The sequence below is a fragment of the Cynocephalus volans genome, chromosome 7 (assembly GCF_027409185.1).
Source record: "Cynocephalus volans isolate mCynVol1 chromosome 7, mCynVol1.pri, whole genome shotgun sequence".
In the NCBI taxonomy this organism is placed as follows: Eukaryota; Metazoa; Chordata; class Mammalia; order Dermoptera; family Cynocephalidae; genus Cynocephalus; species Cynocephalus volans.
The window spans coordinates 14,516,598-14,542,267 of record NC_084466.1 but is presented as its reverse complement, the minus strand read 5'-3'; the positions used below and the strand labels follow the sequence as shown (position 1 = coordinate 14,542,267).

Here is a 25,670-nt window from a genome sequence, read left to right as displayed (position 1 = left end):
TATGGAGGAAATAGAACATTCTTGCAGACTGACTGGTGGCATCCTTAACAGAAGTTATAAATAGACTGATGAGAGCAGAGAGACCGGAGGGCTCCCCTCCTCCCCTGTGGAGTAAAGCCCATCGTGCAGGGGCTCAGCACGCTGAAACTGCGCCCTGGGGCTTCTTCCACACCCCAGGTGGGGCTGCATGGGGCGGAGCAGACACCTGGGGAACACGGAGCCCAAGAGCATGTGACCCACTCACCCAGCAGCAAGATGGCAGAGCTCCCTCCAGAAGTCCCCCATCACTAAACTCAGGAAGACTTGGGGACCAAGTGGCCTCCCATGTCAGTATTTCTGAATGATTACCGCTCCAATCTGTTACCAGCACCTGTTTCTCCCAAGACTTCAGAGGGAAACTAAGTTAGGCACCTTATTTAGTCCATTCCCAAGCTGCCAGGAACAGACGGAGTTTCAGACGCCCCCTACATACAACACAAATCACAAAAGCCATCATTTTCTGTGAACTTTATTGACCCTTGTGTGGTACAGCGCCTGTGCTTAAGAACACGCCCCATGGTGCTCGCCACCTCGTTGCATATTTTGTAGCAGAAATACAGAAGCCACATTTGTTAAGGAAGGAAATATAAAAACACTTATAAATGGACCACACACTGCCGAAAGAAAGGTACAAAATGCCACATAAAGAACCAAACCAGACACTCCACAAGAGCAACTCGAGAACAAAACTGTTGGACTTGGAAGGCAGGTGGCACCTGGAGCCCAGCTGTCCGGTTGCCACAGCGTCCCAAAACCCCTGGTGGCCCACCTTGCTGTGCAGCCAGCTGGGACACAGAAAGCCAACTTCAAAAGGGCATAAACCACCAGCCAAACACAGTCAGCATGTCCCACAGGCAGTGGCTATGCCGCTGCTCACTGTCGTGCAGAACTATTTCCCACACTAGCTGCATCAGCACGGTCTGGGGTCTCCAGGCAGACAAGCCATTAGCAGCTCGGGTTTGGCATGGAGAGGCTTCGGAGTGATAGTAAACCCATCTTGAATACTGAGCTCACACATCTGGCTAAAGACCAACAGCAGTTTACATTGAGACTGGAAGAAGATACACAAATGCTACTAGCTTCCTTGGCTAAACAAGATGCCCTTAAAAAATACTTCAGCTGATTTTGCGTGTCTACAGAAAGTAACAATCCAGAGGAGACTGTACATGGAGGTGAACTGCTTTTAAACTCCAGTCAAACCACATCTCCTCCAGGAAGCTGAATGGACAGAAAATGCTTCCATTAAATTCTAAAAGAATCATTTGCTTTTACCAGGAGATGGAGTTGTGGATTATTAAAGTCTAGTGACTGCACAGAATCTGCTAACCAAATCATACCAATATACTCAGTTAAAATCCAGTCCACTTAGCAGCATAACCACAGTTATGGCTTCAGCATCAAAAATGGTGACGTCGTCCATTTGTAACTTTGAAGAACCCTGTAAGTCAGAAAAGCTGCTGTCTGTGTTGGCTCTTAAAATCAAGACAAGCAGCACACTCTGGAGAACATGAACTCATTTCTTTAAGTGATTCTTTCTCCCGCAATGAACAAAACTGACCTTTGGCTTATGCCTCATGTAAGGAAGGAAATAGTTCCCCCATACAGAACACCCTCTAGAAACATGAAATGTTTTAATGTAACTCTTGCTGCAGACTAATGCATACAGTAAGAATTAGCAATTCAGTTCTACTTTCCCTAACCAAAACATACCCCTTATAGAAATTAATAGTTCAACCCAAATCCACTTCTAATAAAATATCCTGATTTGATTTTAGAGTTTAAAAACTAGAATCCATTAATAATACATCTAAACAATAACCACCCACTCAAACATCTCAGGCTCAGGCCTCTGTCTTCTACCTGTAACATCTACCCCCTAGACCAGTAGGTAGCTGAGCTTAAATTCCAAAAATTCACCTAATAACTTCCTTGCTTCCAAAATCCTTGGTCTTCCTTCTAAAGAACTGGTACTCTCACAAGAGATGACAATAATTATAATTAGCATCAACAAATATAAAAGAATGCCACAAGTACCTACACCAGACAGTCAACAATTGCTACAAGAACTCCCTCCCATCCCAGAAACCCAGAGATTATTTCCCCCCTTGCAAAGCAAGGCCCTGCAAGCCAAGAAAAACAGACACCCTGGCTGACAGCACTAGTGGACACTGGCTCCTTTCAGAGGACTAAACCCTTAAGGCCCCCGGCAAGAGGTATAGCAATTTCACAAATCAGCAGTATTCAAACCACGTCTTCTCAATGACCAATGTTACAAGTTGCATAGGGAACACACTTGGATGTTCAGCGTTTTGACATCTGGGCACTTTTCCCTGGAGTCTTCTGCACTGTCTCATCACACATACACACACAGACACAGCAGGTGCCCTTTCCTCTGCACAGTCACGTTTCAAGGAGAGTATGCAAAGTAAGTGTATTATAAAATTTATTTGTGTAAGCAGTCAGACAATTTTAGGTGGGAAAGATGATATGCAGATTCCACTACAGGGTGCAACAGAAAATCGTATTGAAAGGACGGTATACCTGGCGCAGACCGGCAGTGGCACGATTCCAAACAAATGTTAGATGAGAGTGCTTCATCTGGGAGAAACTTAAAATAATTTAAAGCTTCATGAGGCAAGATATGTTCCAATTTAAAACACTAAGAAATAGTACCATCAATGAAAAAGGAAATCAACTTCTAAGTGTACCAAAAGGGTGGTGGGGCAAACGAGGAAAATTTGCATGTGTTGAGGTACAAATACGAGTGAACCACAGAGGGGCATTAATTATTACTAATGGCAAACCCTGCAAATACAAAATAAAACCCAAATCACTGGTCACATAATTCAAAATTTACATGTAATAAAGGCAAGGCAATAGACTTGAGTTATGGCCTATCAAATATTTACTCCACTGACATTATCTACAGAAGCACTTGGCCAATTTGTACACAGTGATTCCTTATGCACGCAAGAAGGGTTTCTGTAAAAATGACACTATATACAAATCTGTACACTGATCCACCAGCACGCTCTCCATCTCCCAGGGGGAGTTATCAACTTAAAGCAGGATACCTGAGGTTTCATGTCTTTAGTTGCCTTATCATAATCCCAAATATACATTTCAGGGTTTGTTTCTCTTTTCAAAGACACTTTCCTTGAATATGTGCACTATGGTTAAAATTAAAAACAAGAATAATAAAATAAAACAATCACTTGAAGGAGCTGACACTCCCTAACCCCATCTGAGAGACTTCATCTGGCTGCGGCACAGCGAGGACCGTGTGTGTCCCTGGACAGGCTCCCGCCGCTTTGCAGGATGGTCCTCTTCGGCGGAGTCAGCTAAGGCTCTCGACTTTTAAAAAGGAGGAGGACGAAGAAGAAAAAAGGAAAAACAAAATCCCAAATGCCAAAGGAATTTCAGTGGGATGAAGTTCCTCCGCCACTTAGAGAATATCTAGGGGAAAACACAAAGAGAAATAAAGTAAATAAATGTCATGTCTCGAACCCCCAGTGCAAGAATTCAAATAATAACCAAAATCTTAGTTTCTATAGAAATCCCAAGTCATAAAAAAGCCAGTGGAGCATATATCAATGGATTAATAAATCAACCATACAAAGAACCCATCAAGATTAAGAAAATCTTGATTCCAACACAAAAACTTTACATTACTTAGCAAAAAGTGAAAGTGTGTTCAGCCTCCTTTGAGAAGAAACGTGAATAAACAGCAGATGATACTCCTGTACTTCTAATCGATTTTTAAAAACTAAAACTCACTAATACCTAATGAAACAGTAAGACTCCAGGGAGGCCAGTCTATAGCTGATGAGTACAAGTGCTGGAAACCCTTTCTGGCCACAAAAATATTGACATAGTCCAGAAATCCACTTCCTAGAATTGTTTCAGAAATATGGTCCAAAGGAGGAACAAAGTATTTGCATAAAGATGTCCCTCAGGATTTTTTGTAAGTATAGTAGTTTGGAAGCAACTTTGATGCCCAACAGTAGAGAAATGATTAAGTGAATTATGCAAATAAATGAAATAATAAAAATTAAAAATTACAATTATCTATATTTACGCAATATGAAAAATATGTTAATAAGTACACAAACGGGCACTATACATGTATCATTTACATGTACAATTTTTTTCTTTTTTTAACATTTACTTGCACAGATTTGTGGGGTACAGTTTGCTGTTTCAATACATGTACTGCCCAATTATATGTAAATTTCTTTATCCTGAATACTATAGCATGTCTAGAAAAATCATGTGTGCTATAATATGCAGGTATGCAAACAAATTCATTAAGTTGATGACATGTATACAACAAGAGAAGACAACACATCAAAAGATAACAATAATTGGGCTACAGTGGTGGGACCATGGGAAATTTCTTCTGTTTTCCAAAAATTCTACAGCACTGTCTTGCTTTAGAATACAAAAAAGGGTGGGGGTGAGGGTCCCCTCATGGCCAAGACTTCCTCAGCCACCTCAACACTCCAAAAGTCACAGAGCCAGGAGATGGCTGAAGACATATTAACAGGACTTATCTCAAACATTCCAATCTAGAGCTCTGCTCTGAAAGCATCTAAGATGCCTGGCACCCTTCCAGAGAACAAGTGGTTACATAAGATCCTCTTGAGAAGCATGCCTTAGCCACAGATCCTAAGACTCAAATTCCAAGAAATATAAATGACTAAATCATGGGATGAGCTGATGTCACACAAAAGGACCCAAACATGAATTCAGACTAAGAGACAGAAAGGCTGTGAGAACGCTTGAGACGAGACTCCCACTGGCACTTGTGCAGAGGTGAGGCACTGGACTGGCGTGCTCGGGCGCCAGGTTGGCAGAAGCCGAGCCCCGGCCACCGTGTGCTTCTGGCATCCTCCTGGGTGGACGCTCAGTAAGAGCTTCAGAGGCCTCGAGGGAAGGAACAGGTGGACTCAACCATGTCTGCAGGGACAAGACAAGGACCCCAACAGCCAGGTCATCTGAAGAACGAGGAGCAAGGAGGGTGCACCCATCACAGAGGGCAGAGAGAACAGAGAGGGGTCCTGAGACTGAGGAGAAGCAGAGACAGAGACTCAGCATCTCCAACGTATCCACGGACAGTAAAACACTAACCGTAACACAGAAGTCACGTACTTCCAGGTCTGCGCTAAAGTAAGCACCGGCTCCAAGTGCCGATCTAGTATCTGAAATGTCTTAAATTTGAATTGAGATGTGCTAGTAAGTGTAAAATACAGACTAGATTTCAAAGATGTAGTACGAAAAAAATGAATGTAAAATATCTAATAACTTTATAGTGATAACATGTTGAAATGATACTTTGGATGTAGCAGGTTATAAATATACATTATTAAAACTAATGTCACGTGTTTCTTTTCACTTTTTTTTAATACAGCTATGAGAAAATTTAAAATTCTCTCTGTGGCTCACATATTTCCACTGGACAGCACTGGTATAGACCAACTTCAATCAGCAACTAAAGGAAGGGGAACAGGGAGGTAAGGGGGCCCTGGAACTGGGAAACTTGGACCAATTAAATATGCACAGGTCACTCAATCTGTGCCCTGGAGCTGCTGGGGAAATCAAGTCACATATATAAATCATTCATAACAATTTCAGGCAATTCTGTAAAATGTAGAAAATACCAACTATAAAGTGACATTATGAAAGCAGAAAACAAAACCCAAAACAAGATAACAACAATACCACCAGTTACTGGTTTAGTTCTATTTGCTTTATTATAAGGCTCTTTTGAATGAGAATAAATGCCACTAGAATGAGGTATGAAGCTATACCAAGTTTCTTTAAGAAACCAAAAAGTTTTGTGTTTGGGCAAGCACATGGGTGACTTTTTCATTCTATTTTCCTTTATTCCTATAATTTGTTACGTTGCTTTTAGTATCCGGGGGGAGGGTGGAAGTGTAGAGAGATCACCCAGAAAGATCACTGATTCCTTCAATTGCCTCAAAATTGAAGGCAGACAAGTAAACAGTTTTTATTTTCTACCCAAAACTTCAGAGCAAGTTACAAAGTTGAACTGTCTTTTATTAAGGGACCTGAATAAAGACTGTAGTTTTCTCTGGATGTGCCCACTTAGAGGAGCTCTTCACAGGGCAGTGGGCAGCCCGTTCAATCATCACTTCCAAATGGCAAAAGTGACCCTACGTGCCCCAAAGCTTTTTTGTGTGCTGTCAAGTAGCAACCTCAGAAAAGACCTGGAAATGCTCCTAATTACAGCAAGGCTCAGCCACCCTTTGGAAGGGAGCATTAGCCTGGACACCTAAAGGCGAACATCAAAGCAATGACTTGCCTGGTGCTGCAGGGAGCGAGGAAGGTACAGAGTGTGAAGGAAAGCCTGGTGACAAATCCCCCAGGTCACAAAACTGCTGGCTGGGGCACCTCCACTGTATCCAAACACCACCAAACAACTGCACCTACAACAGCCTGGGGTGACTTTCCTTCACACAGATACTCCTAAAACAAGCTCGTGAGAGGGGCAGGGAAGTCCCAAACTGTAACCCCCATTTACTCCTCACCCTGGAGCATATGCAGCAAAAGGTCAGCAGGAGGAGGAAAGAGAGCTCCCGGATGCTGGCTCAGATAAACTGCTGCCAACAAGTCTATGGGTCCAGACACACCACTGACCAGGAAGAGGGCACACCCAGGGCCATTCTCACTGAGTTCACCGAGCCAACACCTCTGGTGTTTCTGGACATTTGACTTTAAAGCCTAAACCTAACAGACAAGTTACACTCATTTGGCTAAGGACTATATTTCTCTGGCTAATAATTAGGCTGCATAATTAAGAGCAGGCAGGTATTTTAAAATCCTCCTCTATTTCTGAGGCAAGAACTACAAATGCATAAAGTTCTGTGGTCCTTTCCAGTAGTTTCCGTATTCATACCATTCATTCACATGGATTTCTAGAATTCAGAACAAAGGTCTTCTCTAACTTGATCCTGCTCCAATTCTGAGGACTGGAAAACAGAAACAGACCAAGAACTAAGCACCAAACTGTAGTGGATTGAAATATGTCCCCCCAAAACTCCCTAAAGCTTGAATTGTGTCCCCCAAGTTTTATGTATTAGAAACTTAGCCCCCACTATGATTGTTAAGAGGGTGGGAAATCCTATTATGGTAATGGAAAGGTGGGGCCTTGAAGAGGTGATTGGATTGTAGGACCGTGCCTAGTGAATGGATTAATAATGGCGGTCAGGGGTGGGTTCTGAGGGCTTTGAAAGGACAGTGCATAAGGAACTGTCTCTCTCCGCTCTGCTTCCACCATCTTGTAATGTGACAGAGACCCCTGGGGGTCACTGTCGCCACCACCAGATGGACTTTGGTCTTCCCAGCCTCAGAAACTGTAAGCAATAAACTTCATTTTTCTTTATAAATCACCCAGTTTCAGGTATTTTGTTCCATGCAACAGAAGTGGACTGAAACACTGAGGAACTGTGCTCCAGTCCATGGGAAAGTCTTCCCACACCTAGCTCGGCAAGTGCCGGGCAGTTACCTCTGGAGCCGCTGAACGAGCTGGGCCACCATGGTGTCAGAGATCCCAGGGCAGGCCTCTTCTGCCAGGTAGATGGCCCCACGCAGCTCCTCTATGGACCCCAGGTTCCCTCCGCACGCCTGGCTCTTCTCCTTCAACTGGAAACACACACACAGGGAGAAACAGCATGATGCACGAGAACAGTGAGCAGTCGCCTTAAGGAGTAACGACCTCTGGACCCTACACTACTCCAAGCCCATGGAGCCTGGCAACAGCTTTGGCTCAGCTACTGGGTCACTTCAAATGCTCTGAGAAGAGCATGTAGGCACAGGGCAATAGTCACAGCAAAACCATTGCCATCACTGGGCCAGACAGAGAAAACGGGCTTCCCGTGCATACCTTTTCCCAGTCTGATTGTGAGGGCTGTCCTCTATTTTCTTTTTCTATTTCAACCTTAATCTTACTCCAGAAAAGCAGTTTCAAACCCTATCAGAAATGATTCTGGTTCCAACATTGAAGCTGCAGCACGGGTCATCTAAAGCTTAGCTCCTAATGTTAATGGGTTACTTCTAAAACTCCAGCAAACTGTGTTTTTGATCCAGAGCGCTGTCAAAATATCCTATTTCACGTAAATACGTGGCAGCCCTAAAATCTGGGAATCCACAGTGTCCCTCCTGGCACCTCTGCTCCGATGAGAAATCACACAGTGTCTTCAAGGCACCTCCCTCAGTTGAAGGTCAATGCTAAGTCTCTTTCTAGGATGCACCCAAAACATGAACTGCAAAAACGAGAGCTGCTCGAGTCAGACACAGCACGTCTCAGGGACAAAACGCCTCGCAGAAGAGGCTCCAGTTGGCAGATGCAGAGATGAGAGACACCACCTCCTCTTCAGGAGTCCCCCTCAAGGTAATCTTTAAGAAATAGCTCATAAAACGTTGAGCTTTGGCTTTCCAGGCTCTTAAGAACACACTGTCATATCCAGAATAAGATTCACCCTAAAAGCAATGGCTTCCCTCTCTGATGCAGAGGACCCAGAAGGCCTGACCTTGGTGGGGCGATGGGTGCCAAGAACACTTGCTCCTTGTGCTCTTTCTTGTCACAGACTGCAGCACAGCTGACCGTGAGACACCACATGCATCGGTCTAGGGCTCTCAATCATTCAATGGTGTTTTCACAAGCCCTGCGAGAGTAATCTGCAATCCACCCCTCTCCCTCCTGCCCTGGGACCCACACCTGCATCTCAGAAAAGAAACAGGAAGGGCAGAAAGGGCAGCCCTGGAAAGTTCCTCCATCCGAGCCTTGCAGGGCTGTGCTCCATTCATCACTGACTTGAGTGAGCAACCTGGGCATATGCTGAGTGACAGCAGGGGACAGCCACGCCCCGTCTCCTCAATGTCCCCATCTGTACATGGGGGGGATAATGACCCTTCTTAGTGAGCTTCTGCGAGTGTTAAATAAAATAATGCACCTTACACACTTTGAACTCTAGGTTATCAAATATTACCAATAATAAAAATAAACAGGAAAAGCTGCCCATGAGTCTACCTTTCGGTTATAAGGCTATTACTGCACAAAGGTTAATTTGGAGTGAGTCCCAAATAATGGTTTCAATAGTTTCTAAATGGGCCCAATAAAAAATATGCAGCCTCGCGCAAATGAGAAAGGCCATGCCTTTCTCCCTAACTGCTGGACTGATCCTATTAAAGCGGCCAAGGGCAGGGTCACAGGACAGCTACTGAGCACCTAGAAAACCCAAAGGGGCAATACAAGAGCAAAACGGTGTCTTATAAACATGCTAGGAAGCCAGAGATACCAGAAAAATCAGCCACGTCTGTAGCCAGAAAGCAGCAGCGCAGGGCCCTGGCCTGCCCTGTGCCACGCCCTTTCCCCTCTGAAGCCGGGTGCTTGGCGGTCTCAAGCTGCACCAATGTGGCTGCTGAAACCTCTGGCTCCATGGTGGCCCTCCTTCCACAGCTCTGGGGCAGGGGGCCAAGTGGAAGAGAGTGGGCCAAGCCAGCGGCACCTCCTCCTCCCTCCCCTCCCACCTCAGCACGAGGAGGACCCCGGCCCAGGCTGGGGAAGCCCCCAAACAGGCCTGCACAGGTCTAATTGCCACACAGAGGCGGGGACTGGAATTTTCCTAAACGCTGCCGCTGCCAGAGTCAGGAAGGGGACACAAAGAGAGAGAGAAAGGATGATTTCCAACTCATGTGCAAATCAGCAACCAGCCAGATCTTCACTCTTACGCAACCTACCCCTGAACAGATCAAGCACAGTAGGCCAGATATCACAGGGGGCGGGCCACATGGAAGGAGGCAGCCACAGGACGAGGGACTGAGCCACCTGGGAGGTAACTCGCACTCTCTGAGACAGGCACCCGCTGGGAGACGTTACTCCTCCGCGCCCCTGGAGCAGGGACTACAGTGGACTGTGACGGCAGGTTGGTCCACATGATCACTCAAGGAAACCCAACATCTCCTTAAAAACAAGTATCTGCTTTTTACACTGCCATAAATTTGTCTCAGGCCGAGAGGTTAGGCTGCACCCAGCCAGATTCTACAGAAAGCAGCAGAACTGAGGCTGCAAATCACCCAAATGATATCTGGCATGGTTCACAGGTGTCCCATCCATACACTAAAGGCTGCCACACAGGGCAGCTCCCAGGGAGACCTGACAGAAGACGCTGCCCAAAGAAGGCAGAGCTGATGCCAGCGGCCGTCCACGAGGCCTGCTGCAGACGTCCCGAGCCCGCTGCTTCTAGCTTGTTTACACTCCTCCTGGCAATGTTGCCACAGCAGTATGCCTGCTCGCTCTCCCCCTCTCCCCACCCTCCAAAAAGTCAGCCAAGTACCTTACCTCTGCAAACAGAGGAGAGATAATTGTAGATAAACACTGAGAGAAAGGCCTCTTTGGGATGTCTTTCATCTGACGAGAGGGGAAAAAAAGGTCATTAGAAATAGTAACATTTACTGGTGATGATTCAATAAACTTCAGATCTGGACTATCAAAGCATAAGGGTGACTCTACCACCTCACTCTAAAACGTTTTCTGCTCGCTTTCATGTCTGAATAGGACTGTCTTTCACCAGACTACAAAGTTTAATTTGCAGTGACATGCAGAACCCGTGCAGTGGGAAACCAGAATCTGGATGCCACGTGGAAAGAACCAGACAGCCAGGCAGCAGAACTCTGTGGGTGCAGCTGGGCAAAACGCATCATTGCGCTATCTCTGAGGAAGTATTGTACTAATGACACCCTGGAAATGGAAATCAGATCGAAGGTGGCTACGACCAGCAGCTGTCATACAACAGAGGCTTATTTTCCACTTTCACAACCTCTATCTGAACACTTATCACCTAACCGCCTATCAAAGCAGAACTGGCAGGATCACCAGGGACAGCCACTGGGCCACACTGCCTGAGAGAAACTACACACTAGCTTCAAAAAGGTCCTAAAAGTACAGCTTTTCATGTGTTTAAACAGACATAAAGCCAATTAATCAAAATTAAGTTTTAAATAAGTACCAAAAGCAATACATTTATTATAAGTTCCTTAAATAAAACTCATCATAAAATTATGGTATGTTATGTGAGTAACCCCAATGTGCAAAACAGACACAGTCCGGTAAAGAGAGCTATGAAGTCAGTTCGTACTGACTTCACCCCCATCTAACTCCCATGAGGTGGACGACCCTGCCCACTCCCACAGTAACTTTACACAAAAGTGATTCAGAAATGTCGCTGACTGACAACAAATGTTAGAAATTCTAGTACGAGCAAATGTACCTTATTTCTTTCTAAATCTGATGGCTGAAGAGCTCCATTCTCAAGATTCTTGGGATCTTTTTCTCGGATTGTGAAGATCCAGTCCCCAGAGTCACTGCCTCCGGACGCTTGGCCATCTGTTTCCCTTAACACAAAAATCCAGGCGAATTCCATCAATGTGCACGCACTGGCTCCAGGGGCTGAGATTCTCCAAGGGCAGGCCACATGGGGCCTCTGAATCCACATCCCCAGCCTTCTCCACTCTCACCCCACCAGGCACGCCCCATCCAGTCCCTCTGGGACTTCCAGAGCCTCCCCTGCCTCCTGCGTCACAGAAGAGAGAGCCCACGGGCATGAGGTGCCCAGGACTGCCCACTGTGCCAGAGCATCCATACCCTCCCTCCTCCTCCGCACATGGAAGAGGTGGCCGTCTCCTGGGAACGTCACCCCCGCTCCACTGAGAGCCCTGCTCAGGGCATCCACTTCTCCCCAGCTGGCCCCTCCTCCAGCCATGCCTGGCTCCTGCAACGGTCCCGGTGTGCTCTCTACGCCTGCTGACTCCTTTTGTTGCCTTCCGCTCACTCAAACCCACCCGTGTCCCTCCAAGTGCCTCCACCCACGCCCCGACCCCCCATCGCTGGATAAGGGTGCCCTATATGGGCCTCATCATGCCAGGCCCTCAGCAGCAGCAGTGGCGAAGGTCCCACGGGCGATCCCCGCACCATAGCCGCTGCACCTGCATCTCCTCACACCCCTGGGACCACACCCTGTCGTCCTGCTCTCGGCTGGCTTCGTGCTCGTGCTAGTCTCCCGGGGGCTGTCGTAGGCCTGCGGCTCTTCTCGCTCTGCACACATGCTCAGCAGCCATTCATTCTCATGGCTCAAAGGACCTTTCACAGAGCAGTGACCCCTCAATCTGTATCGTCTACCTACCGTCTTGCCTGATCGCCACACCCTGAAGCCATCTCCTCCTGGACGCTCCCTAAGACCCACGTCAAATTCGGCTGATTGTGCCCCGTCACCTCAGCGCCACCTGCCACATTGCCGAAGCCCAGAACACGTTCTCCTCCTTCAGCCGACCCATGTCCTGGTTCTCAAACCCTCTCTCCAGTCTCTTCATCGCCATTGCTACCACCTCACCTGCAGCATCATTCATTACCTCAACAGCTCCAAGGTCAGCAGTCTCAACCCTGGCTTTAAAATGGAATCACTGGGGGACCTTGAAAAAACACTCTGGGTCTTGTCCCCAGAAACTCTCACTCAGCTGTCCTGGCCCGTGGACAGGCACAGAAGAGTCCTCCAGGCTCGGACTTACAGACACTACACTGGCCCGGCCTCTCCCATCTGCCCTCACATCAGAGCAGTCAAGCCAGCAGCCCTGTCCCCTCCCACTGAAATGGCCCCAGACCCACTTCACCTCTGCAGCCTAGAGAATTCCTAGATGCTTAACCTGATACTTTTTAGTAAGTAACTTCCTGGCTCAGAGCTTTAACAACGCCAAGCATCTACCAGAACACAATATGGAATCACAAAAACATGCATTTATGTCTTTTCGAAAATATACATAAAGCAGTTTCACCTGATCAGTGTTTTTAAAACAGGAATTAGAATGAAGAGAAAAGAAACCAGGTTGAGATCTGCATGCACAGTTCTACCACAGATTCTACTCAGAGAAACCCCACTGGCAACATCAAGAGGATGTACAGCTCCTAAATGGCGGTACACGGGGTCGAACGCAAGAACCACCACCCACCTGGATTATCTAAAAACAAACAAAACAATCCCAAACAAGAAACTAGGGTCCTTTCAGGCTGCACAGCGCAGGCCAGCAACTTACGTGTCAGAGTCCCCGGAGCTGGAGTCGTCCTGGCTCTGCGCGGCCTTCCACCGCTTGTACCTGTCGATGAGCTCGGTCAGGTAAGAGGTCTTCTTCGCATTGCGTAGTATGAACTTGTGCTTCAGCAGCTCCTTCGCAGTGGGCCTCTGCACAACCACCGCACGCACACACACACACAACAGAAATATGAGATGACATCCATTCTTCATTACATTGTACTCCACCCCAAACAACAGACTTCTGCCTCAAAATGTCAACCCACCACACTAATACCTGAAGATCACAATCTATTCAAAGCCTTTTCTCTGCAGCTTACTCAAAGTCTAGTCCTTCAGCACCTCTGACTGAGACTCCATGTACAGCGGTGAACATGACATTCCACTTCCAATGGGATCTTTAACAATCTGCAGGTAACCAGCCAACAAAAGCAAGAGAAGTTTCCCCAGAAAAACGCACTTACATGGGAAATTTTACATAGAACTTCCCGGGGATCACTCAAAAAGCCTTATCTCCTAGATTTATAACACTTTATGACAAATGTTGACAAGAGAGAAAATACATGTTCTGTGTTACTTTGTTAACTTCCTATACTAATGTTTGTCTACACCCCCAAAAATAAGAAGATAAATACGTTAATTTAGAAACATCTACAAGAAACTGGAAAGGAGCCAGGAGATAGCCTTGTCCCGCCTGATTGAAGAGTACCTGGCTTCTCTTAGGCCTCAGCTTTCCAGATTCAGGAAGGCTCATTTCCCAGGCCTGCCCTGGGATGCGGCCCAGGGCTTCTTCCATGCCCTGGACTCAGCACACTCTGGACTCGGCCAACTGCTCTGCCCCGAGGACGGCAAAGCCAATGAGAGGGAGCCCAAATTGGAACAGACAGTAGGAACACAGAGGAGTTAAGTGACACTAAGTTCCCACTTACTCCAAATTACGAAAACTCTGTTAACAAGAGCCAGGCATGCTTCTCACATTCAAATCTGTGAGAAACCTGGGCCACTGCGGGGCGTCCTGCCTCCCTGTCCACGTGACCGTGAAACTCCACGCATCTTAGAAGCGCTCAGATTCGATGCTCACATCCTTCTCCTCAGCAGGGGTGGAGCTGGGGGGACGAGCCAACACCAAGATACGTTTTCAATGGGAAGATCTGCACACGCATGGGTGCCGGTGTACTGCACCCAGAACACACAGACCACCACCTGCCACCACCACCCGATGCTGAGGCAGTGGTCACATGATGACCTGGTGGTCTGGGCTGTGCCCCTGGAGGTGCTTAGGAAATGCTACATTCCTTGTTTACTTCCTTTACCAGAACTGGCACCATGTGAGAAAACCATGAGAATGAATCACCCATTTTCAGGTAAGAGTTCATAAAAAGGGGCTCGGCCTGGCCTTCGGCTAAATCTTCTAGAAAACTCAAAAACGCAACAAGGACATAGTGCTACATGAGAAAATGAGGTAAAGCCATGTAGTCATTACTGCTGTATGGCTCTGCCAGAGCCAATTAAACACAAAAGAAGAAAGGAAGGAAGGGGAGGAAACGGCAAGGTGGGTGGCTCATTTATATTTTTGTTTCCTAACACATGCCAAGTAGAAACTAAAAACATTTACTTTAAAGACATATTCAGCCATTATTTTTTCAGGCTAGCCTTTGCCATGACTAAAAATAGCATAATAGTTTATAGCCTGATTTTCCTCTATAAATATTAAAAATTTATGATTCCACATATAATATAGAGGAGAATATTCTTCTGGCTCAATGAGGTATGAGATGATAGAAAATCTAAATTAAGTAGAGTTTTAATCCTTAAAAGATCAAATAATGATAAAAACATATTTAGAAAAAGAAAAATAAAAAACGTCATGAAGACAGCTGATAACAGTGATTAAAGAAATCTCAACAGGATGTATCTAAACCAAGTCAAGCCACCCACAAAGAAATGCCCATTCTGACCCTTGGGAAACTTACAAAGCTCGGCTCCTTATTCAAACAGGCCTCCACAAACTCCTTGAGGGGTTTGCTATAGTTTCCTTCCAGCGTCGGTGGGTTGTTCTTTGGGATGAGGAATAAAACCTTCATGGGGTGCAGCTCAGAATGGGGCGGCTCCCCTTTTGCAAGTTCGATAGCTGTGATGCCCAGGGACCAGATGTCGGCCTGCAACGACAAAAGCATTTTCAGAGACACCCAGCAGGAACACGTTCAAATAAATATACTTAGGGAAAAAATGACAATACCTCTCACTGTACTTCTAAGGTTTTGAAAAAGATCATTACTTTTAACCAATAAGAAAAAACATAAGCCCTCAGTATAATTTCAAAATAGACAACAGAAGATTTAAGATACCAAATGTCTTCTGCCTCTCTACTGCAGACAGCTGGTGGCACCCTTCCTACTGCACTTACTGCTGGAGGCTCAGGTATTCACTGCATGGTCCCTGGAGTCATGGGACAGGTAACAGATGAGCAGTAGGGCGAGTTGGGAGTGGGGGTCTCCCTCAAGCATGCTTGGAACTAAGCACAGCTTTGCGGTCAAGAGCAGGCACCCCAGTCCCAGAGACTTGGGTTTAAATGGCAGTTCTACAGGCAAAGTCCTGTGATATCAGACAGGCTAGCTAACCTCTGAGCCTTGTTTCCCTCATCTGTAATATGAGAAGGGGGGGGGCGTGCATAGCACCCAGAATGCTAAAATACTAATGTAATGCTCCACCATATACCTAGCAAGTAAATTTAATAGCTATTAACACTCTGCCATACAGGCTTTGTCTATTTGTTGCCATTGTATATTTTAAAGTTAATCACAGCCATCTTGACATTTTTCTCCTCAGTACTTCAGTACACCAACATAATGACTTTTTACTACATGTGAACACCTAAAATTAATAATATCATGTAATAATTAAATTTTCTCAACTGTTCAAAAAAAGACTTTCTATGGTTGGCTTATTTGAATCAGAATCCAAACAAGATCCACACAGTGCAGTTGAGCATTAGGTCACCTAAGGCTCTTTTAATCCAGAACAGTCCACTCCCCAATCTTCACTGTGCCATCAACTTGAAGAACTAGTCTCAAATTCTGGATTTGTCTGATGGTTTCCTTCTGGTGTCATTTAATGTGTTTCTCTACCTCCCATGTTTCCTGTCAAACATCCTGGAGGTTAATTAAATCTAGAGGCTGTGTTAGATTCATTGTTGGCAGGAATGAGTGGCCCTGCACCAGGGACTTGGTGTCCATCGGTCTGACGCTTCCTGCCCAGCACGTGCTGTGGGTACAACCAATCAGTTACATGAATGAATGGATCCTTGAACGTGTAACATAAATGCAAAGAGCAGGGCGGCTGGGAGACTGTCAGCAGCTGAAACTAATCCCAGAGAACAGGACAGAAGCTGAAAATGAAGCAGTCTACACAGGCTCGGGGGACTGGGTGGAGAACACACCTTCATCCCGTCCAGCTTCTCTGCTCTATTCCTTGTGCACTGTATATCCATCATTACTCCAAGAACTTAAGTCAGAACCTCATAAACCTCTCTCACAATCCCCAGCAAGAAAACAGGGAGGCTGGAACATCGTTTAGGTGACCTCAGGACCCAGACATTTTTCAATCTTTGATACCCTGGAGTGTCAGGACTCACTTGCCATGTTCCTGCGACCTTTGTAAGTACCAGAAATCCTCACAAGAAGCCCCCAGGCCAGCAGCCCCTGTGACTGATGCCTACCGCTTATTTCATTTTCTTCTGTTCTCAGTGAAGATGGCAAGACCTGTCAGCAAGATTAGTTCTAAATCCTTTGTACTAAATTCTTATACTGAAGGGATCAGTCTAGAAAAACTGGTATTGCAAGAACAGAGGTGGCCACATGAGCACATGCTCTCATGTGGCAGCGCTCCTTTACCCAATAGGCTTCTTTCTGGAATCTGACTCCACATCTGTCTGCCTGCTCTAGCCCTCCTGGATCTCATTAGAACTGCTGCTATTTGTTTGCAAAGCGTGCTGCCTCCTGGCCTTTGTCCACATGGTCTCTAACAGGCCTCCAAGCACTTCTCGTGGTTCCACACACTCTGTAACTAGAAGGCCCAGGTGGATAACAGCCTCTACTGACAGTCTGCAGGGGACATGCCTGCACTGATTTCCCTCGAAGCCCGAGGACTTGCTTTAGGGCTCAGGACCGAACAATAAGCAGAAAGGCAGCAGGCACCTGAGGAGCTGGCTCCTGCCTCCACATATGTGCATCGACTGAAAACTGGGAAACAGCCTCCCAACCCTGGCATCGCTTGTCCTGGATCATCAAAATAAATCGTGGGCCAGCCTCCCAGGCAGCCAAGCCTGATGGTCACCCATCTCCTCGGGACCCTCCAAAATCCAGCGTGGTGCCAGGTGTGTGTCTCCTGAGCGCTCACTGCCCTGCGTTCTCCCTCCATCCCTCCTGTACCTGGCTTAGTTTAGAATATTCCCTCTCCCTGGGGCTCCTACATGGCCTTTCTGCCTGCAGGCTCCCCCTCCTGACATCTAATAATACCCACTGACTACTTTGGAATCCTGAATAAAACCCAAAGCCACAAAAATACCCAAGCTTGTTAAAACCTACTAATTCCACTCCTAGGACTCTATCCTAAATAAATTTTAGATTCAGAAAGTGGTGTATGCTACCCAAAATATTCAGTAACAGCATTACTTACACTCAACCTCAGGAGAATGGTTAAGCTGCGATGGCATGTTAACTTAATGCAGTATTATGCACACAACAACAATGGCACCGATGGAGAATCTTACAAATATAATTGAGTTTGTCTATTACTGGATCTAGGAAATATGGCATCAGATTTAGAGCATGCATCTGAATTTTAAAACTATGTGGGGAAAGGGCAGTCATCTTCAAAAAGTGAAACTTGAGATGTAAGAAGAGATCCATTTTTCTGCCATTTGGGAAAGGTATGAAATCACACATTAAGACACTACTGACAGAGAAAACAAACAGTAGTTTTTAGTATAGGCCCAAGTCAAATGCTACCAGGGCAGATGCTCTGAAATACAGGCACTGATTATGAGAAGATCTCTTCCCGTGTGGAACGTCTAGGTGGCATGCTCCTGAGTGACCACACGGAATTATTTGCTACTGATGACTGAGGACTCTTCTCAACAATGGGGGAGGAAGAAACAATACAGAACATTAAATCTTCATGATATCATGTTAAAGTAAGCTGGCTACAAATCTGAAGATACAACACAATTTAAGTAACATTAAAAAAAAAGTATAGCAAATAATTCTAGAAGAAACCACAATCAACTCTCTATAATCAAGAGGAATAAGAAAACCATGGATAACCCTAAATCACAGTCATAACTTGTCAAAAGAAAAAGGGATTTAAGATGAGGCATTCACTTACTTAGATGCAATACTTAGGAACACATTTTTAAGTGGCTTCCAGAGGTATAAAAGACGTTTATGAGCACTAAGTAGCAGTGCATGGTTGACACAAGATGGCCCCCACATTATACATGCTAAAATAAAGCCCAGCTGTCTCCTAGCTTGCACCCTGCCCCACCTCCAGGGCTCCTCCTTTCCAGCCAGCAGAGACTCTGGGTGACTCCCAATTCCATAGGGAGAGAACACGGAGGCCAGAGGGCTTGGTGAGCACACTGCAGCAGACAGGCTAAGCGTGTGGATTCCAGCAACCACCAGCGAGGTCCACCGTGTCTTCACTCATCTCTAACAATGTCATTTCTTTCCATCTATGCATCACCTACTTCCATTTTTCGCCAGGGTTAGATTGCAAATAGTTATTTCAGAGATGACCAAACACCAGAAAAACTGGGCTCGGGCTTGGGTGGCAGTTTACAGAGTACACATGTACTGCTTTTGAGGACAAAAAAGGGCAATTGATTTACAAGAGAATACTAACACTGGCCTCCTGGTGTCTGCAGGAAGTCATTTCAGTTACTAGGCAGGTCGATGTCTCTGGCCTCACCTCCTACCACATTCTTGACGGCAATCTACAATCCATACACAAAAGTCTCCTTTCCCAGCATCCTGTTCTTTGAGCACACTGGACTTGGTCTGAACATCCTTCCCCTCATCTTCGAGGATTGAAAAGCCCTCTGCCTATAAAGCCATCCCCATCTCCTTCTGACATTCCCTCACTGGGCTCCCCTCGTTTCCCAGCTTACCTGTTAGAGCATGTGACACTCAGTACTGCAACTACTCATTAAAAATATAAATTATTTAGCACAGCACCAGGCACAACTACCGCCCAATAGTTGACTGAATGAATGAATGAAAAGGACATGAAACAGCAACAATGTCTATCCAAGTCCAATCCATTTAGAACCTTATAAAGAGAAAATCATAACAACCTTACAAAGAGGAAACAAAAAATAGTTCTTCAGCCAAGATCCTGCTCTAGTGTTGAAACCAAAGGCTTCTTGGCAGGAGAAAAGAGTTATCTCCCTTGGCACCATCTCCAAAGTTTGGGGACCTCTTAAAAAAAACTAAATTTCCCTAAATCACTATAAAAATGTTAATAATAACAAAGGTTAAGACATATGGGCAATCAGGACTTAGTGTTTAGGGTAAGCATTGATACTGGCATAAGCCCTGTGTGTGCAAACACATTGGGAACACCTGAGCAGCCCAGACAAATGACAACGAATCACAGAAACTGGTTCAAAGGTTACTCCATTAAAGAATGTTCTAGACATATACAGAAAGTGAAGGTTAGGTTCCCTTTAGCTCAGTGAGATGAAGATACCAGCGAGGTAGGTGCACTCCACTCCTTCTCCCAGCCCACTCTTCCTCAGGATTGGTATGTACCCGAGACGGAGCTGCTGGGTACACTTTCATAACTGCTGGAGCAGAACCCCAACACCCCCAGGCATCAGGTCTTTATCTGTAATGCAGAGACTGGCAGGGAAATGTCCATAAGCACATGCCAGCAGGAACAGAAGGGAGAACTGGAAAGAAGCTGAAGGAGTGCACACAGTAGGAGACAGAGCAGCACAGCTGGTGAGAGCACCTCCAGAGCATCAGAGCTGCTGGCCCAGAGCCTCACTTAATGGGGGGCAGGGGCCTTACCCCTGAAACCCCACTCCTGATAACCTCAGTACAATACGGAGACAGACATCACCCTGATCTGTACTCTCCAAGCCTTCTGAATCAACAAACCTGGAAAGTCAATAATTTCCAGTTAAGAGCTGCTGGGTATGAGCCAAGCAAATGAAAGAACTAGCTTTTGACACAAACCAGAGTAAAAGGTAAAGAAGTGAAAGGCTAATTTTTTTAAAAAGTGTGGCATTTTCTCACGCTATCTCATCCTTAACCCAGCGTGCGTTCCCGTGTGAGCGTCTTTTCATCTACTAACGCCATCTCCCCATCAGATAAGATCCCTCTGACCTTGATGAGAGCTCCAGGAAGAAGGCCGGCAAAGCCAATGCCTGGAAAGGACCTGCATGAGGGAGAAAGACAGAGAGGGTGCCCGGGCCACCAGGACAGCACCTGCAGGAACACTGCGAAGCGAGCAGCGACGGCAGAACTGAGCACACAGGCGGGTCCTGAGAAGCAGGCACCAGGGCGGATCAGTGAGTTTACCACAGAGACCAAGAAAAGAATGATCAGTGTGGTGTAAGCAGATGAGTTAGAAATGTGAATTCAAGTCTAAGCCCTACCAAAATCTGGACATATGAACTTTGATAAATGGGCCTCAGCTTAAAATAAAAGAGGATGGACTAAACACATAAGTTTCTGTCAAGTTCTCAAATCACATGACTCCAGCAAAAGTGGCTGCAGAGATTGGAAGTAGCCCTGGAGGTAACCCATCAAGCACAGGGCACAACCACCAACAGTCACACCAAGACCAGCAGCTCTGTAATCTTGGGGAGGGTGAAAGTCTACTAATCGGTTACTGGCCAGTGGCTGCCAAGGCAACCAGGAGGCCTGCAGAAGTCACAGCCACCACTACAATTCAACAGTGACAGAGCCAGGTCTTCCTCTCCCATGCTGGAACCAGGCACACCTGAGACTTCAGCCAGAATGTCATACAGTGGGGACCATAGGTCCCAGGGGAGTTACCCATCCTATGCTTCATGTTCTGGATTTAACAAGGTGGGAAGTCTGAGGAATTCTGAGAAGATGTCCATTTAAAGAGAGACAGTGTTTGACCTGTAAATGTATCTGAGTTCAATATTTGCTCAGAAATTTTTGGCTTAGGAAAGCTAATTCTCTGCAGATCATGGAGTGTTTACTGTGTACAGGCCATTGAAAAGAGCAGACTTCAGAAGATGGAAGTTAAATCAGAGATACAGGAGCAGAGTCCCTAGGATTTTCAGCCTATACTAAAAGGTTCAGCCTATACTAAAAGGTTTAACAAAATTGAAGGGCAACAGGGAAGAAAATACAGGAAAAACTAGGAGAACATAACATCACAAGTAAAAGCAGCTGGGAGAAAGGATTATCATTTTGTCTTAAATTGATAAGGAGCCTCCCAGAATAAGGATCCTAATTAAGAACTGAAAATAATATGATAGGAAGAATCTGTAGCAATCACTAAATGCACTGCTCTTTCCTGATTCTGCTCTTACATTTCTAAGGACTCTCTCTGTTTCTCTTGTGGGAAATGAGAAATGTCTCTTAAAAGTTGTAGAGTTCTGTCCGAGGCCTTCCCAGAAGACACTCCACTTGGGTTTCAATCTCCCCTGCGCACAGCTTCCCGACCCCTCCCCCCCGCAGACTTTCCCCTCCACACCTCACCACCGTGGTCCTCCTGTCCCTCCACATCCACCTTCAAACACATACTACCACCAAACATACAATGTCTAAGCTAAAACACAAACACCACAGTAATTGTGGGCTGAGTAAATAAAGGGTATCAAATGATGCAGCAGGAGACAGAAAGAAGTTTATAATCAAGGTTGGTGATGGAGTTTGGATGTGTTGTCCCCTCCAAAACTCATGTGGAAATCTGATCCCCAATGTGGCAGTGTTGGGAGTTGAGTCATGGGGCCAGAACCCTCATGAATGGATTAATGCTGTCTCTAGGTGAGGGGATTAATGGGTGAGTCCTCGCTCTATTAGTTCCCACGAGAGCTGGTTGTTTAAAAGACCCCTGGCACCGCCACCTCTCTCTTTCTCTACCTCTCTCTCTCTCTCTCTCTCTCTCTCTCTCTCACTTCCTCTCTCGCCATGTGATCTGCTTGTACCTGCTGCCTGCCACTTTCCACCATGAGTAGAAGCAGCCTGAGGCCCGTGCCAGATGCAGCTGTTCCAGAATCATGAACCAAATAAACCTCTGTCCTTTATAAATTACCCAGTTTCAGGTATTTCTGTTATAGCGACACAAACAGACTAAAACAGTTGGAGAATTACATTTACGACCTACTTCACATTACCCACTTCATTCCAATTAGAAAAGCTATATAAGATTAACGAACAAAGGCAGAAACCCCCCAGACCCAGTGCATGTACAGCACAGGCCCTTACCTTGGAGTCGTAGGCTGACTGTTTAATGACCTCGGGTGCCATCCAAAAAGGAGTGCCCACGAAGGTGTTCCTTTTTATCTGGGTATCTGTCAGCTGGCCCGCTACTCCAAAATCAGCCAGCTTCACCTCTCCATGTTCAGAGAGCAGAACGTTGGCAGCTGCAAAAGAAAGCCAAGCATGCCACCTGACATCGTCACCATACCGCCCTCACCACTGTCATTCTGGGAAGAGTGCGTTCTCTCCCAACTAGACCACGTGCCCAAGAAGAGGCATGAAGGGTTACGCTTTTTGTCAGACCCCCTCCAAGCCAGGCAAGTTGAAGGTGCAGGACAACCCCCCTTGAGAAGACACGTGCCGTTTAACTCTACCACACCAGGAATCTTAAAGGAATAAAAACAAGATGTGCTCTTACCTTTAATATCTCTGTGGATTTTCTTCTCTGAATGTAGATAATCAAGTCCTTTCAGTATTTCTCTTAGTATAGTAGCAATCTGAGTTTCATCTAAAGGACCAGGTTCTAACTAACAAGAAAAATAAATTATTAAAGTTACTTACATAATTAACTTATATGTAGTTTGAGAGAATAAAACAGAGACAATATCCATGTTAAATGGACAAGAATAATTAAAATCAAAAAACTCCTTCACTTAAAACTGATATTTTGACCAAACAATACGAATCTATCAAAGGACCCAGGAAAAAAACAAAGAAACAGAGAAAGTGACTTTCCTGAATGAAGCAAAGGCAGCTGAGAATCAAAGTCATGCCAAGGAGAAGCCCCTGGTGGGCTCTATCCGTGGCCTGCAAGCTGACCTGCAAGGCCCCTCTGGCCATGGCAGGATGGGGCACAGCAGGGTCCCTGTGGAAGATTTCAGTCCAGGAAACAAAAAGCCCAGAAACTCACCATGCATGCTAGGACAAAGAGCACCCAGATGTGTCCTAATGTATTTGGTTATCTTAGTAGATACCCCTGGTAACTAAAACCACAAGTGGTCAAAGAGCATATTCCCATTTTAAAAGAAAAGCAAAATTAGGTTGAAGAGTTCAATTCGGAGAGTAAGTCCGCCAGGGGATTCACTCATACTAATAATCACATAAATTACATCAGCAAAACAACCTAACAGTCCCTAAAAGACTAATAACAGAAGCATTGAAAGAGGGGCCGAGTCTAATAATGCAGACCAGTTTCTCCGGAGTGATGGTGCTCCGTATCACGCTTGCAGATGGGACAGTGGATGCCATCATAAGCCTACTTCACACCCTTAGCCAACAGGAAGGCACGACCCCGTCACACTCACCAAAGGCAGCTAAGACACTCCTCTGACTGGTATTCTCCCTTTTCTTGGGCAGATCCTGACGGTTCTCTTTGTGTGTCTCGTTGCCTTCGGTGAGATGCCCTGCTTGACACCCCGAGGCTTGGGGACCAGCACTGCTTCTGGTTCATCCGAGCAGGCTTCCTGCCCGTCACAGGCTGCCCAGGCCTCACTACAACCCCCAGAGCGGGGGCCCTTCCCAGGCCACCTCGCCCAACACTCAGCCTTTCCAGGTTACGGGCAGGACGCGCTGGGCAGGACATGAAAGGACATGTGGGCCACGCCGCACCCCAACTCTCCCCCACTCTCTGCACACACAGATGCCAGAGCAGGCTCTGCTCATTTTTGGTTTGACCTCATATTCTATCCTCAGAGAGTCAAACTGCTTGGACCCACCAGCCTGCCAGGAATTATCCCAAATTCTAATTAAGATGTTGTCCAAAAATTACCTCAGACTAAAACAGTATGATGCACACTGTTCCACAAAACCTAACTTTTCCCCAGGTCATTTGACCAAGAGTCTTATTTTTCAAGAAACACGCACTAAACCACTGATCCCAAGAACACAGTCTGCAACACCCTGCCTCCTGGTAAGTCTGCTCTCTCCATATCTGCTTCTCAGTGTTCACAGAATGTAGACGTTATAGTGTTCAAAATGAGGAAAACACTCTTCTCTCATCACCAGGGGACAGGGGCAGAGGACAGACTCTGGAGTGCGCTCTGGTGACAGCACAGCACGGAGTCACCAGTGGTCCGGGCCCCGCTGCAGCACGCGGGGCCGTTTCCTCCTCCGCAAGTCTCTTCCCAAGCAGATCATCAGTCACGTTCGGCGAGACTTGGCCTTAACCACCTCCTCCCTTCCATTATCCTCCCTTCCATTACCAAGTCTCTGGAAAGAAACAGCAGAGCAGCCTGGTGTCATTACCAACGGGAGATAAGAAAACGAGCTGAGGAAAATGAATTGGAAATCTTCCCCTGGATAATTAAGAGCTGGCTCTGTGATTGATATAAGCCTGGTTGTGCCCTTCTAAATCTGGCCGGAACACCATCCACCACTAATTTATATGCCTGTGGAGGACACTGGGCAGGGGAGAAAAGAGACAGACTCTATTTACTTGGGGGAAACTCTGGGCATCAAAATTCACGATGGAAGAATGCTCTCCCCCAACCCACAGAGCTCATTTGTGGGTCAGACCAGGCTGAGCCAAGTACTCTGAGGCATAGACTAGCACTCCCATCACTGCCATTTCTAGCAGCACTAAGAGGTATAAGAAGAAAACTACAAGAAAATAATGTAGACTACCTCCCACCTATAGGTAACTTCTAACTTCCCCTCACCATGTCCTTTGTGGACTATCAATAGGGCACATGGCTGCCCAAAGAGACCACACTTGCAGGCTCTGCAGCAGCAAGCTGTGGCTGTGTGACTAAGCTCTCGCCAGTGGAACGCAAGCAGACGTGACATATGCCCCTCCCGGTCATGGTAGCTGGAGAGGACAGTGGCTCGAGACTGCATGCAGGAAGTGGCGGTACAGATGGTAGAGCCCTCCACCAAGGCAGTCCCTGACGACCACGTGGAGCAGAGCCCACTGCCCTACACGTGGAGGAAAAGCCGTTTCTATCTTGTCTGAGCCTGTCCTGGGGCCGCTATGACAGCAGCTTGGCCTAGGAGTTAATGAATATGCCATCTCGTTTTTTTAAATTATGTGGTGTATTCACTTTTAAGTTTATCAATCAACTCTACC

The 25,670-nt window shown here is 46.2% G+C and overlaps 1 protein-coding gene across 1 annotated transcript in view; it reads right to left on the bottom strand.

The window, feature by feature from the left end:
- Positions 1–492: 492 nt before the first annotated feature.
- The window catches only part of STK24 (serine/threonine kinase 24), a 107,881-nt gene continuing 82,703 nt past the window's right edge, over positions 493–25,670 (bottom strand). The window contains exons 4-11 of the mRNA XM_063102934.1: positions 23,025–23,133; positions 22,613–22,770; positions 15,116–15,301; positions 13,147–13,292; positions 11,331–11,454; positions 10,403–10,471; positions 7,568–7,704; positions 493–3,495 (exon numbers count right to left, since the gene is read on the bottom strand). Of these exons, the coding sequence (XP_062959004.1) occupies positions 3,459–3,495; positions 7,568–7,704; positions 10,403–10,471; positions 11,331–11,454; positions 13,147–13,292; positions 15,116–15,301; positions 22,613–22,770; positions 23,025–23,133 (966 nt within the window). The 3' untranslated portion in view covers positions 493–3,458. The remainder of the gene's footprint in view (positions 3,496–7,567; positions 7,705–10,402; positions 10,472–11,330; positions 11,455–13,146; positions 13,293–15,115; positions 15,302–22,612; positions 22,771–23,024; positions 23,134–25,670) is intronic.